Source organism: Leptonychotes weddellii, chromosome 10 (assembly GCF_054177405.1).
Source record: "Leptonychotes weddellii isolate Sample4059 chromosome 10, ASM5417740v2, whole genome shotgun sequence".
Taxonomy (NCBI): Eukaryota; Metazoa; Chordata; class Mammalia; order Carnivora; family Phocidae; genus Leptonychotes; species Leptonychotes weddellii.
In genome coordinates this window covers 100,844,276-100,859,713 of record NC_138378.1, presented here as the reverse complement: position 1 = coordinate 100,859,713, position 15,438 = coordinate 100,844,276, and the positions used below count along the sequence as shown (strand labels likewise).

The 15,438-nt window shown below is 52.1% G+C and overlaps 1 protein-coding gene across 2 annotated transcripts in view; it reads right to left on the bottom strand.

Annotated features, from left to right (window-relative positions):
• The window catches only part of GALNT14 (polypeptide N-acetylgalactosaminyltransferase 14), a 197,918-nt gene that overhangs the window by 43,176 nt on the left and 139,304 nt on the right, over window positions 1–15,438 (bottom strand). For both annotated transcript variants that reach the window (XM_081796969.1, XM_081796968.1), the window contains exon 3: window positions 2,735–2,833. In XM_081796969.1, coding sequence (XP_081653095.1) covers window positions 2,735–2,833 — 99 coding nt within the window. The remainder of the gene's footprint in view (window positions 1–2,734; window positions 2,834–15,438) is intronic.

Below are 15,438 nucleotides of genomic sequence, written 5' to 3'. Positions count from 1 at the left end.
ATTGTGGACATTGCTGCTATAAACATCGGGGTGCACGTACCCCTTCGGATCCCTACTTTTGTATCTTTGGGGTAAATACCCAGTAGTGCAATTGCTGGATCATATGGTAGCTCTATTTTCAACTTTTTGAGGAACCTCCATACAGTTTTCCAGAGTGGCTGCACCAGCTTGCATTCCCACCAACAGTGTAGGAGGGTTCTCCAACATGAAAGATATTTTTATCTCTGTCCTTACGGATGCAGTCAGTGACCTACACAAGGTCACAGAGCTAAGAAGTGATTAGGGAAGGACTTGACCCCAGGTACCCCACCAGCTCTTTTCTTTTGAGAGCTCAGCCGCTGTGTAGATATGGACATAGCTAATGTTGCTCAAGCACCCACTCTCTGCTGGCCACAGTGGTCAGTCCCTTACCTTACTGAACCCAAAGCAACTCCATGTGGTAGCTATGGTCATGATTCCCATTTCCTTGATCAGGCAACTGAGTCACAGGGAACTTAGAGATGAGTAAGATGTAGTCCTTGCCCTAAACAAGCTCATTTTTATCTGGGAAAAATGCATTAAGTGCTAGAGTTGAGACGTGCAGTAAGGAGCCTAGGAGAAGGCCCTAATGGGGTGTGTGTGTGTGTGTGTGTGTGTGTGTGTGTGTGTGTGTTGCGGGGGTGGAGGTTTATGGTGTCAGAGGACTCCTACAAGGAAAAAGAAAGGCCAGCCTGGAAGGCAAGGAGCCTCTCTCTGATCCTATAGTGTCCTCATGGAAACATCTGGCAGACATGCCCAGACACGACCTTGTGGAAGAGCCACCATGAGTGGTGAAAGGCAGAGACTGCCCTAAGTTTGTTCCAGAAACCCTACCTGGTGCCCAAGCAGACCCTGACGGCAGCGGGGCTGTGGTCTGGCGTTCTCAATGTAGCCACCTCTGTTCCACGGTGAGTCTGCTCAGCCTGCCCGGCGCAGGAACAACGTTCTCCCCTCACCAGAAAAGACCCAGGTAAACCGGATCACCCCGTACCCCTGGCCCCTACACACACCCGCTTGGGTTTACAAATCGGAAAGACTGTATTAGTCTACTGTGAGACTCACAGTGACTCCTGACTGATTCAGGACGTTTGCGTGTTAAGAACTGAAGCACCTTTGGGAAACCAAATGCGACAGCGGTGACCTGTGGGGCGAATGCGACAGGCAGGGCAAGCAGCTGGCAGAAGGAACAAGCCAGCCGGCTGCCAGGGACATCTGGGCCGCAGACAGAGCTGCCCCTGCGGACGGTGGAAACAATGCGCGTTTGGGCAGGTCCGTCCCTGCTTTTCCATGGGATGCAGGGACCCTGCACAGCAGACATTCATCGGATGTCCCTGCAAGACTTGGTGCCCGCCATCAGGGTGAGCCTATTGCTGACCCCCTCCCATCACCTGGAGCTTCCCTGTCTGCCCACCGCCAGGCATAGGAAGGTGTGGCTTCGTGATGGAAATGATGAGAGATTTTGCCATGCTGGGCTGTCTTCTCCTAGGCCCTCCCTCTCTGTGGGATCAGACGACCATGTGCTGTGCTGCCTACCAGACAGGGACAGGCTCAGGCAGGCCACATGTCCTAGGGGCATGGAGGTATGCAGGCACTTTGTCACAGGGCTGGCCCCAACACTGGGGCTGCTGAACACCACCCGGAGACTAGCCTGGCCTATGGAGGCTGCTGAGAAGACCTGAGGGCAGAGCGCAAGCGTTGGAACCCAGCTTCACCACCGCTGGCTGAGCAACAGGAGGCTTTGATTTAGTATCTCCCAGCCTCAGTTCCCTCAGCTGTAGAGTGGGTACAGCAGCGGCCCCCCACCTCCCCAGCTGAGAGCATGAGCCGAGGCATGTCTGCACACCAGGGGGCCTCACGATTGATGGTTGTCATTGCCACCGTCTGAGAAGTCAATGCTACCAAGACCGAAAGAGGAAGGGGGGCTAGATGGTGTTGGGGGGAGGATGGGCGTGGGGGCTCCAGAGTTGCCGAAGGACATGGCATGGGGAAGGGGAAGCCAAAGCAACCAGGGCCAAGTCCCCAGGGCCCCGCCTGTGTTCTGAGGGGAGTTCTGCTGGGAGCTGGTGCTGGGACTTCTGCACGCCCCAGATTCATGCAGGCCACGGGCCAGACAAAGGAAGGATGCACCTGTTAGAGCAAGAGCGGGGCCCAGACTCGGAGCTGAGGGTGGGTAGAGAGGAGGAGCGGGGTCGGGGCTGGAACAGAAGGGAGACGGCCGGGAAAGCAAAGGTCAGCCACTGCCTTTGGGCCGCTCTGATTTGCACTGCGGCTCCTGGCCCCGTGGGAGGCTGTGGAGAGGCCAGTGCTGGGAGAGGTAGCCCTTGGCAGACCCAAGTTCTAATCCCAGCCTGATGCTGGGGTGGGGTGTGCACTCAGCCTTGTGGGGCCTCAGCCACCTTGGCAGCTGTGAGAGTTAGAACTCGTTCCAGAGGCGGTCTAGCACGATGGTTAAGGGCGAGAGCTCCAGGTTCTCTGTGGCTGCCGGTGACGGGCAAGCTACTGACCACCTTGGGCCTCTGTCTCCCCCCCCCCCATAAAACAGGGTACGAGCTGCCCTCACAGGAGGGCGAGGAGTGACTGAATGGATGCGTGAAGTGTGTCAGACAACGCGGGCATGGAGTCAGAAATGCCTGACATTTTTACCGCAGGGCCAGTCCCCTCCGTCAGCAGACCCCCTCTTCCCGGCAGGGCCGACCCATGAGGAAGGCTTTCTTACCTGCGGATGGTTCTGAGCAGGGTGGAGCGGGCCTCGTTGTGGAAGGTGATGATGATGCTGGTGGGGGGGAGGTCGGTGCAATACACCAGCAGGGTGCATCTGGGGAAGGAAAGGCAGGAGGACACATAAGACCTTGGGCGGGGGGGCGGAGGGGGAGAGGAGATCTAAAGAGCTGGAACCAAGGGCACTGTGGCCATCACGGGTATGGAGGGCCACCCCAGCTGCACAGCACAGGTGAAGACCCCAGGGCAGGGGGTGCTCAGAATGAAGCTAAATTCCCCACCCCCACAGGGGACCTGGGCTTGGATCCAAATTACGTTAGTGTACAGAACATAAATGTGGGATGTCTCACGTGCCCGAGTTAATGCACAGAGATTCCTAGCAGCCACACCAAGCCACCCTCAAGTCTTGGGCTCTGCTCCTGGGTCTGTGTCCATCCGGGTCAGCAGAGGCCTCACCGTGTCCTGGGCCAGCAGCTCCAGCCCCCACCTCCCTACCCCCCACCCATGTTGACCCCTGAATTCCTGCCATACAGGCAGAAATTTGGCATGTTTAACCAGGCAGAGCCCTAAAACCCTGGCATAGACAATAAAACCCCATCTTGAAAAAGCATTCATTTCCACGTGTCCGGGATCATTTCGTATGACAATTACATCTGGGGTAATTTCAATTTAATACCTCACTGCAAGGGAAAATTGTAGCCCGCAGCCCGAAAATTACTATAATAATGACAGTAAAGACGCCAAGTGATGCTGGTGCCACCAGGGACTATTCCCGGGTAAGTGCTTCCTCCTGTTTCCAGGTCTTTCAGGGGCTGCCCAGTTACAGGGAGTGGTATTAACCAAGGAAGTAAATAACAGACATTTGGGGAGTCAAACGTTTCTTCTCTTCATTTTCCAATTTCATCCTCAGCTTGGGTTTTTGCATGTGGGGTCCGGAGATCCAAGGATGGACTTCCAGGGGACCGTGAGCCCACTGAAACTGTGTGCAAAGCACTGTATGCAAATGTGTGGGGTATTGTGGTTTGGTTTTGTTTTTCTCTGGGAAGATGATTCATAGCTTTCACTAGATTCTCAAAGAAGTCTGTGGCGGAAAACGCTTCATCTCAATCCTAGCCCAACGAGCCTGACGTCCCTTTGGCCTACCTGAGACTTGAACACGTTCCTCCAAAAGCAAACACTGAACAGGAGAATTTACACAGAGAAAGAGGGGCCCTTGTGCTCAGGGCCTGAGCAGAGCTGAGCTTGGGTCAACCCACCAGGAGCCAAGAATGAGGAAAGGAAGGCCCCAGGTGAAGGGACAGTGGAAAGGTAAGTCATGACCTTCAGGCCTTCCCCATGGTCCCCCCTCAGAGATGATGCCTCACCACATCATGTCAGCGCCACCTACTAAGAAAACCCTCCAGAATCCACTCCTCTTCTCTTGTCCCCATGGGCCGGGGTCCCAGGGTCCTCATTCCTCTCGGGGATCCCTGTGGCAGCCTCCTGACCGGTCTTCCTGCCTCCACCCTCTGCCCCAGCCACTCATGTCCTGTCCACCACACAGCTCTGCCCAGGCCTTCCTCTGGCCTGAAGCCCTTAGTGGCTCCTGATGCAGAAAGTCCAAACTCCCTAACACAGCCCTCGAGACCTCCCACAGTGGCAGCATTGTATGTTGCCAGAATACTCCGCCACTGCTCACACTAGGACTTCAGCATGGAGCAATGGTCCTTCCTCCTTTCTCCACCTAATGAGCCCCTACTCATCCTTCAAGACCCGGAGCAAATGCCCCTCCTGCTGTGAAGGCGTTTCGTACTCCCCCAGATAAGCAACGACCTGTCCTTTGTGCTCCCGTAATTCTGTACATATCTCTCTTCTAGAACTTTCGAAGATGGGACTGTCTCCCGCACTTGACTATGAGTTCCTCTAGGGAAGGACCCTTGTCTATCTCCATGTCCCTAGAACAAGAGTTCAGTGTACTAGATGCCCGTTCATGGGGAAAGGGAGAAAGAAATTTGGGAAATGCATTCTTAACTCAACTGATGACTTAAGAGTTGATGGTTTTCGAAGGTGTGGCAGCCGGCCTCCCTGAAGGCTTCCAGGGAATCTCACTACTGGTCCTCATGCCTTGTGTAGTTCTGTCCCTCACTGAATCAGGGCTAGCTCCCACGACCAGCAGAATATGATGGAAGTGACAGTGGGTGACTTCTCCAAAGCTAAATCGTAGAAGCACCGCAGGCCCTGCTTTGGCCACCTGGAGGGAAGCCAGCGACCAAGGACACTCAAGCAGCCCTGCTCTGAGATGCCTGTGTGTGGAAGAACTGACGCCCCTTGCCCACCGCCACCAACTTGCCAGCCACGTGAATGAGCCACCCCGGAAGGGAGCCCCCCAGCTCCAGCCCAGCCTGCAGATGACAGAAGTCCCAGTGGCTCGATGCCGGAGCTGCCCAGCCAGGATGTTCGGAGCTCCTGACCCACAAGGACTATGAAGATAAGCAATGATTCCTGTGGTTTTAAGTTACTAAGGTTTGGCAGTGAATTGTTATGCATTTGTTAACTATTATAAAACAGGAAGGAAAATGCCTTGACTTGGCCCCCAGGGAGAAGAGGTCTTGAACTTGCCTATCTTTATATACAGAGCTGAATTCAAATTGGGAGCAATGAGGTAGGAGGGTGGGTGGCTGGTTGAGATGGACTTGCGGAGGGGGGGGCCCTCAGTGGCCTTGCTGCAGGGTCCGTGAGGGCATGGAGGGGCTTGGGGAGACCCAGGCAGAGGGGGAGGCAGCAGTGAGCACGGTGAGCACCAAAAGGAAGGAGATGGGTGTCAGGGAGCGGAGAGATGATCATCTGTCTTTTCCAGGAAGGTAATAAAGCTGAGAGCTTAGCGGGACCTCCTTATCTCTGCCAGAGAGAGGGGACAAAAAGAAAGACCAATCCGAGTGACTCACAAGACGATGACTGGCAGGGCTGCACCAAGGGTCAGGTGCTGGGCACTGCCCTGGGGATGGCAAAGGGACCCCAAACCTTAGCCTTGGTGATGGAAGTTCTTTAGGGCAAATTGGTGCGGGAGGCTGGTAGTGGGAGCTGCCGTTCAGAGAGCTTCTGGGGACAGAGGCCATTTCTCCTGCCTCGGCCACATGCAGCTGGGAGGTGGGCATGTGCATATACAATGCCCCAGCAGCACGTGCACACAGGGGGCTCGCAGAGCAGAGAGGCAGGCACGACTCCACCTGGGCTGCTGATGTCTTCATGGACGAGGAGGTGCTGGATGAGGTAGGAATGGACGGAGAGAAATGGGGTACAGCGTCCCAGTCCCGGCATGGTTCTGGACTCGCAGGCTGAGTGCCGTGCACGAGACGGTTCATAGAATATCCACCGGGGGGGTCGTACCCCACGGACCAGCTGTGGGACTATGGGCCAACCACCTCCTCTCCAGCCTGCTGTCTGCTCATCTGCAGGACAGGGGCTGGGCTCTGGGGCTTAAGATTCCACGGCATAGTCATCAGAAGCTCTGATTGTAGCTGACACTGAATAAAAATGGTTGATTTGACAGAATGTCACAAAGACCGTTCTGCAGCTTGGGCTCGACTATGTGGCTGGACATCAAATGGACTTTTCTGAGCCTCCGTTTCTCTGTCTGGAAAGTGCAGACAGTAATTTTTAACTTGCAGATGTTCCCCCCTAGATTATTACTATGTTGTTAGGTAATAGTCCTTGCTTGACAAACCCGGCAGGACCATTATCTTCAACAGCAAGTTCAAATGTGCGGAGTACTCCTCCCATTGGGTGGCTCTGTCCTGTCTGGACAGAGGTCGAGGGGCCCTGAGAGGCCCTGAGAGCCAGGGGTGGGGGAGAGCAAAGCACCCAGCATCAGTGTTGGAGAAAGGAAGCCAGGCTATGATGTCAGTTTGAATCCTGAATCTGCCGAAAACTGCGCTGTGTGCCCTTGGGCACATCATTTGCCTTCTCAGAGCCTTGATGTGTCACCTATAAAATGCAGACAGATACCTCCCTTGCAGGCTTGTTGTGAAGACCACAGACTACAGGCAAAGCACCAGGTGTTTAACGGCGGCCAAGTAAATGGTAGCTAGAATTATTATTAGCACGGCTATAGGGGCTGAACCAGCCTCCATGCAGTGCTCCGCGCTTATGGACTAGGACCATGAGCTCATGATTCTGAAAAAGAAGGGGCCTTGGAGATGACCCAGTCAACCTTCTAAACTGGGCAGAACTTGGTGGCGTGACAGGCATTGGCGGGAGCCTAGGCGGTAGTGCTCTTGGACCTCACTCCCCTCCACCCTCCTGCGGGATAAAGGACAGGGGGCTCTTCTCTAGGCGGGGCAGGGATCCCCCAAGAGCTCCAGCGTGCACAGGCCCAGTGAGGGCGGGCAGCAGGGCAGTGTTCACACCTCGATGGCCTGGACAGCCTGGCTCCTGGGACTTCACAGATTCTTCCTTCTGCCCCTGGTCACGGTGCATCCACTGTCTCATCAGACCTTCGCAACAGCTTCTGAGAACCTCCATTCCCCAGAAGAGCAGACCCGGGGCTCAGAATCTCGCGCAGGGTCACACACCCGTGGGGTGACTCAGGTGAGCCGAACCCAGGTCCCGTGACTTCTAACAGCCACCTGTCCCCAGCATCCAACAGCCCTGCCTGGGGATGAGCAGGTGGCACTGCAAGCAACCAGGCCGAGAGCCGGAGAAAAGTCCTTCAAACTGGATGCTGTGAGGAGTCGGCTCAGATGGCGGGCTCTCTGGGAGAAGGCTCTAAAAGATTAATCAAATGGCAAGATCTATTAGGGATACCAAGGGAATGTCAAAAGCCGCCAATGCTGAGATCTGGCGCCCGCAGACGGATGGGAAAGCATGTTTATAATTTATTAAAGATTCAGGGGTTTTACTGGCGAGAAGAGCGAGTGAACAGGAAAGATTGCGGTGGGGGTAGAGCCAGGAGGACGGGCAGACCACACGGTGTGGGTGTGGGGAGACTGACGCCAGCCCGCCCGCCAGGGCCACTGTCCTGACCGCCCCAGCACCTCCTGAAGAGCGTATGCTCCACTGACCTCATTCCCCATGTGCAGCTTTTTTCTGTTCTGGGCTTCTCTTTTTGCTTTCTGAAAAAGTCAACTGAGGTTCTTGATTTCCCCAAGTGCAGGTGTGTCTCAAAGTGCTTCTTGAACCCTCAACTTCTTGAGCGTTTAGTGCCACTTACCGGCCAAGGATGCTTCCACAGAGGTTCTGAGATGCTAGCTAGCCCTAGGGCACAGGCAGGAGCTTCTTCCTCTTCCATCTCTTTCCATCTCTCCATCATCAATCTCTGCTCCCCTAACCCCCCACCCCTGCACCCCAACAGGTGCCAAGGTGGGTATGTCAGAAATATTCTAAGTGAGGGTCGTTGTCAGTTCCCACAGAAATGTAATGTGCACATGCTTTTTTAAAGATTTTATTTATTTATTTGAGAGAGAGAAGAGAGCGCACAAGGCAGGGCGGAGGGGCAGAGGGAGAGGGAGAAGCAGACTCGCCCGTGGAGCTCAGAGCCCAGTGCAGGGCTCAATCCCAGGATCCCGGGATCACACCCTGAGCTGAAGGCAGACGCTTAACTGACCGAGCCACCCAGGTGTCCCGTGCACATGCCTTTTATTTTGTTGCATGAGCTCATGAGACAGACAACTGCTTCTAAGCAGCTGTTATGATAGCATCCTCCTCCTCCTTTTATCAGTGGGCAACAGAGGCTCCTCATGGTCCCAAGTGTCCCTGCTAAGGCTGGCACCCAGGTCCTCTGACTCCTGGATATACGTCTTCCTCCTACAGCATGCCAGCCTTATGGAAGAAAAGACGTGGTCATAAATTATAAACATCTGGGGTTTGATTCCGGAGTGTCAAGACAGGAGGGAGTGATGGAGAGGCAGACCCAGGAACCGTGAGGCAGAGGACAGCGTAATTATTATCACCAAAACGTTGATGGAAAGGAAAGCCCCTGGTCTCCCCCACAACTGACAAGGGCAACAAGTGTGAGAAGACAGACTCCTGAAGGGGGGCTCTGGTGTTGCAGAGGGGAGACTGAGGGCAGTTAGAGAAAGGGGAAGGGTCACACAAACATGCAGCAGAATGCAATGGAGATCACACAGGCCTGGGGTGGGACACCCCGGGTGTGTCACCCCTCGGGAGCTTGGCAGTGACTTCACTTCTTGAAGCTTCGGCTCCTGGTCTACAGTGATGAAAATATCCACCTCATAATGTTTTTAAACTACTACTTCAGGGGCACCTGGGTGGCTCAGTCAGTTAAGCATCCAACTCTTGGTTTCGACTCAGGTCATGATCTCGGGGTAGGGAGATCAGCGCGGAGCCTGCTTGGGATTCTGACTGTCCCTCTGACCCCCCTCCCCCCACCGCCGTGCGTGCACACGCTCTCCCTCTCTCTCTCTCTCAAAAACAAAAACAAAAACCCTACTACTTAGTGACTCCTGCTGGCAGGCACTGGGCGGAGCACCTTGCGTATTTAATGCTCCCCGTAACCTTATGAGGGGCCACTGCTTGATGGACTCACTCAGGAGGAGACTGAGGCACAGGGAGGTTAAGTAACTCGCCACAGCCAGTGCAGAGATTTGAACCCAGGCCGGCCAGACGTCCTTGTCACCATGCCACAACCTCCCCACGCCAGCACTGTTCCAAGCACTAGGCTACCCATAAGCCTCCAGCTGCTGCTGAGGTCCCCGTCTGTGCCCTGTGGACCCATGTGCCCCCGCTCAAGTCACCAACCCAAGAAGCAGTTTGTCCTGAGCTCTGGAACCCAGCCGTTGCAGCGACCTGCCCAGAGGGAAGGGACAGCCTGAGCCGCCACTGGGGGACCCGGACAGGGACTCCCACTTCCTGCCCAGATGGAGCCAGCAGAGGTGTGATTTCAGTGAGGCCCTGGGAGGGGAATTCGAGAACACCTGTTCCAAAACAGAAAGCTAATGCCTGTCCCTCTGGCGCCTACAGTCCCGCACACGTGGCAGAGCACAGACTCAGGCAGAGAGAGCAAATGGGTTGTCTTCCCTGTGTCTTCCATTTCCTGAACTCTGTGGCCACGAGGGCCAAGGGAAGCACAGGCATAAAGTGGGGGTGGGAGGTAGGACCCGTTTCCTAGGAGAACACTGTCTGTCCCCGAGGGAGCGACAATCTGTGGATTTCCAGGTGCAGGGGCATGGGGGCACATCCTCCGTCCCTCCCACACTTTCGTCTCCTCTCACGGTGTCATGGCTCCAGCCCTGATGAGGCCTCGGGGAGAACAGCATCTCCTCCCCTCATTCTCCAAGAACACCAACGCCCACCCCATAGCTGGTGTGTGTGCGGAAGGATGAGGGGGGCAAAGCTCTTGGCCCAGGGACCTTTCCAGAATGTCAGCAGCCTTGGGACAGGGACAGTGAACATGCCGCCAGCGTTGAGAATCACAGGTTTTGTATTTAGAGCTGAGAACATCTAATACATTCCCAGATCAGTTCTCTGTAAGGACACCTGCTCCCAGCCAAGCAGAGAAGGAAAATGGCCAAAAGGTATAAAATGCCAAACCTGTGCCTGGCCTCTAGGTCCAAACTCAAGCCTTTTGAAGAGAAAAATGCAAGCAGTATGAAAAGTATGACAACTGTAGAATCAGAAATTCCTTTTAATCTCATTTCATGGGCAACATGGATACACTGTAAGGCATGAAATTTTTATTTCATGTCAATTTCACTGGGATTTCACATGCAGATTAATTTGTTCATCCACATAAACGTATAGTGCTCCTAGGTCTTGCCTCAACAGCTGTCCTCATTTAGGATTACAGAAATCCTGCATCTCATAAAAGATACTTAGAATAACAGGGAGATCTGCTACTCCATTATGCTGCCACGTTTTAATTGCTGAACGTGTTATTAAATTCCTTCATGCTGGGAAAGGGCTTCGTGGGCCAGGGCATGGGAGTGAGCTGCCTCAAAGCCTGGTTGGGTACTGTGGTGGGCACCAGATGGCCTCCAACCCCCAAGGTCTTGTGTCATCCCCTCCCCTGGAGTGTGGGCAGACCCAGGTGAGTGGCTTCTCAGGAACAGAATACAGCTTAAGTGACAGGGATGCCACTTCTGTGATGAGGTTAGGAAAGACTGGGACATCCATCCTTTTGGCTTGCACAATTTGGTGAAGCAAGCTGCCATGCTGGGGAGCCCCATGGCAAGGAACTGAGTGAGCATGGCTTCGGGTCAATAGCTCATGAGAATTGACCCTTGGATTCCTGCCTGGGAGAGCCTCTAGTCAGAGACCCACCTGAACCATGCCCGAATGCCTGACCCACAGAAACTGAGATGATAAATGTCCTGTTAAGACACTAAATTGCAGGCAATTTGTTATGCATCAATAGACAATGAATACAGGCACCCTTAGCTACCTGAAGAAACAAGGTCAGCAATGTTTCTCACTCCCCTGGGGTTGATGGTAAATCCTCTTGAGCAGCTGGTAGCTGTCCCCACAGAGTGCTCCCAAAGCCCCTACAGGACCCACTGGTGGCCTCCATTCCCCTAGATGGTGCTAAGTATGGATGCCCGGGGGCCCTACACATAGAGAGAAGTTCTCCAGTAGTACCTTTTGGGGTTGTCCCAATCTTTATAGATTCAACTCCCTCAGGGGTTCTTAATATGAATCATACGATACATAGGAAATTGTCTGACTCTCTGCTCACTTCTCCCATGGGTGGTACACAGTAGTACCCTTCCACGTGGGTAAAGAAGTTAATTCATTTCATTACTATGGATGTCCCAGAGCTTTAAGCCTTAATTCTCCTGCAGAAAGGCTGACCTAGATGGTATCATGGACACCCTTCCATGAACACAAGGCCATTTAACAGAGGACTTGATCTCAGGGTGACCTTACTTGGCCAACAAATGCCTTCCCATGCACCAACCACCACCATATTCCTGGTTGACTCTGTCAGTCCAGCTCAGGACCTGCAGTTCATTTTTTCCTCCTCAGAGTATCGTCCTGGATTTCTCAGCCACCAACTCCCAGTGGCATCAGATTTCTAAGAAAATCTACGTGTTGACCATTCAAGGGAACTTTCGCCATCAGATTAATTGCAGCCCATAGAACAGAATAGTGTTCCCAGAAAACAGCTCTGCAAGCCCATCTTCCTGGCAATGTAAGAAGTCCCCACAGGGGTCTTTGCTGACAAACTGGGAAGCTAACTGGGGAAAGAGGGCACTATGATCCTAAGAGGCCATGATATCGGGACACCTGGGTGGCTCTTGGTTTTGGGCTCAGGTCATGATCTCGTGGTCGTGGGATCAAGCCCTGCATCAGGCTCCACACTCAGCATGGAGTCTGCTTCAGATTCTCTCTCCCTCTCCCTCCCGCTCATTCTCTCTCTCTCAAATAAATAAATAAATAAAATCTTAAAAAAAAAAAAAGAGGCCATGATATCTGGACTCCCCTAAAGACTCAGTCTCAGCTTCTACTTTTATTTTGCAGCCCTCAGCAGCTGGAAAACCCTTCTCTCTTTGACTCCAGACAAACCCTTGAGCTGCTGCAATACTAGAAAGTACCATGGAGAGCCTCTGGCTGGGCACCCCCTATACCACCAGCTGGTGGACAGTGTCTCCAGGAGAAGCCTATGCATGCTCTGTGAAGACAGTGGACACAAGTCAAATCAGCTGGGCAAATGAGAAATGCTGGAAAAATATGAGATCACCTTTCTGGTGATCACCAGTACACATGAACATGTTACAGGTTCTGAGACCTGCTAGCCTATTGTTTACCCAGCTTTGACCTCAAAACCTGCCCCCTCCCTATCCTTGCATTTTTTCTTTTTTCCTTAGCACACAATCCCTTACACATAGTGAGAATTCACATATTTATCGGATATATAGTGAGTAAAGCATGGCATTTACCAAAGAGAATTCTGTTGGACACAGGTTTAGAAGACATTACTTCTACTCTCTCTTTATTCACTGATGAGGAAACTGAGGCCCAGAACAGTGAACCGACCTGCCCAAGGCCACCCTGCTAGTTAGTGGTCTGGCTAGGATCTTCTGGGTTTTACCACTGAACTTGCCGTTTCCTTCAAGGAACCAAGCTTGGGACCCCTGTCAGATGATACAGAGAGGCCCCAGCTCCAGTCCACAGAGCGTTCCTGTCCACCTCTGCCTTCCAGTGCCCTTTCACGCCCTCTTCCCACCAAATCCTACCACCAACATCCTTGCTACGCCTCAATGTCGCTAAACTAACAAACTTTTCAGTCTATTTTACTTGTTATCTCTGTAGCACATGACATGGAGGGTCACATATTTCATTAAATACTTGGTTCTTTGCCCTTGGCTTTGGTGAAATCACCTTAGTGTGGCTATCCTCTCTTTAGGCTGTCTCTTCTGGGTTTTCCTTTTCTTTCCCTCAGCTGAAATTCTAGTGTCCGCCCCGCCCCGCCAAATTCTCTTAAACCATCTTCTTTTCAGTCTTCCTTCTCCTTGGATTACTCAACTTTTTCCCAAGGCTTCAATTCCCTATCTGTTTGCTAATGACCCCAACCCTACCCCTAATCCTGATGAGCACCTGCCCTTGGATGGCCCCATGAGGTGACCTCTTCACCCACCCTGTGCCTCCAGCACCTTGACCAAGCCTGCTGTGCCTTCTGTGTCCCCCAGCTCACCAACTACCGTGTGCCCAAACCCAAAAGATATTCTTGAATCTTGCCTCTCCCCAGCTCCCTAACCTAATTAAAGCCCTGGTCCTGTCAATCCTTCTTACTTATCTCTCGACCTGGCTGTTTCTTCACATTCCCATCATGTCTTCTCTGTATTACTGCAGCAACTTCCAAGCTGGCTTTATCCCCTTCCAATCTACCCAGCACACTTCAGTGAGAATGATCTTTCCAAACTGCAAATTTTTAACATGTTTCAACGCTGCCTAACTGCTCACAAAATGAAGTTGAAACCCCTAATCACGGCTTCCTATCCTAGTGACCCAGCCCCACTTCTGAGTCCTCCCTCGCATGCTCCAAGTTTTGGCCACGTTCTGCCTGACCCACTCTTTTCTCTCTGAACTTCTGCAGGCACGGCCTCCCTCCCACGTGTCTGAAATGCACTCTCCTCTCTTCCAAGGTCAGGCAATTTTCTCTTCTTCTAATCTTGGCTTGGAAGTTACTTTCCTTGGAAAGCATTTCTTTTTAAATTTTTTTTTTTAAGATTTTATTTATTTGCGAGAGAGAGAATGAGAGACAGAGAGCATGAGAGGGAGGAGGGTCAGAGGGAGAAGCAGACTCCGTGCTGAGCAGGGAGCCCGATGTGGGACTCGATCCCGTGACTCCAGGATCATGACCTGAGCCGAAGGCAGTTGCTTAACCAACTGAGCCACCCAGGCGCCCCCTTGGAAAGCATTTCTTGATCTCCCCAGGCTTTTCCAAGGTGCTCTCCTAGGACATCTCTGTAATCGATTACCAAACATTATGAACTTACTTTTCTGTCCTCTCTACTATTGGCTGCAGCAAAGGCAAGGACCCATTTGTAGTTGAGACCTCAGAACCTAGCACAGAAGACATACAACACATGTCTGAAGCATGAGTGGATGCATGCGTGAGGGAGGAAGCAGGTGAGCTCCTACAGGGGTGAAGTCAGAGGGGACAGTGTCCCTTGCCAAGTTATGAGTGACATCAGCTCAAGGGAACTGCTGATCTATAAGCTGAGCAATGTGCCAAGGTCAATCATACAGAAAAGAGAGACCAAACAAGTCACTAAGACTGAAGCTGGAATATGGAGCCACAGTGGCAAAAACAGGGAGCCGTGGGTGAAGATTGTCCTGGGAGACACCCGGGACAGTCATTTGGTGGCTGTGGAGAGCTCTCCCATGTTGGAATTGGAAATACCCATCTGTATTTAAAGGGCCGAGATGTTCTCCTTGTTTACCAAAGTCCCAGGGATGATGAACACTGTTCATCGAGGTGAGAACACTGTTCATCGAGGTGAAAACACTGTTCATCGAGGTGTCCATCGGACACTCTTCAAGGATGATGAACACTTGTTCTCTCAAGTGAGAGGGGAGAGATTGAATCCTACCTGGACGGGGTTGCCAGACATGGCTCAGACACCCTCTTCGTCCAGACCCAACGCTGTCCAATGCGGTAGCCACTGGGCATTGGAGTGTAAAATATGCACAAGATTTTAAAGACTTTGTATGAAAAAGAATGTCAAATAGCTCATCACACTCACCATATGTCAAAATGGTCATATTTAGGTATACTGAATTAAATAAAATATATTATTAAAATTAATTTCACCTGTTTCTTTTGGTTTTTCATTGTGACTACTAGAAGATGTCACGTTACCTACATGGATTACATCTATTTCCATTGGACATCGTTGTCCTAGATATTCCTCAGCCTTAGCTTGTATACAATCCAATTTCAAATTTCAGCATTGGTGCCAGACAATGGTTTCTAGATGTTGGGTTCTTTTGTATGAGTAAAATAAAACTTAAAAAATTATAAAGACCATTATTAGGTTTGCAACATTTTATTTTGCAGCAGAGAACACATTTTAAAACTCTCATCATCTAATATCATCCTTTCATAAAAGGGTGTTTAAACCCAAAAAAGGCTGCAATTTCAGAACCATTAAAACCCCTTTAAATTGTAAAATTACGATGCGCCTGTGTTTGACCTCCCCCTGAGCCATGGACACCAAACATGGAAGGCGGGACATCTCCGTTCTTTGCTCCGGAACCAGCAGC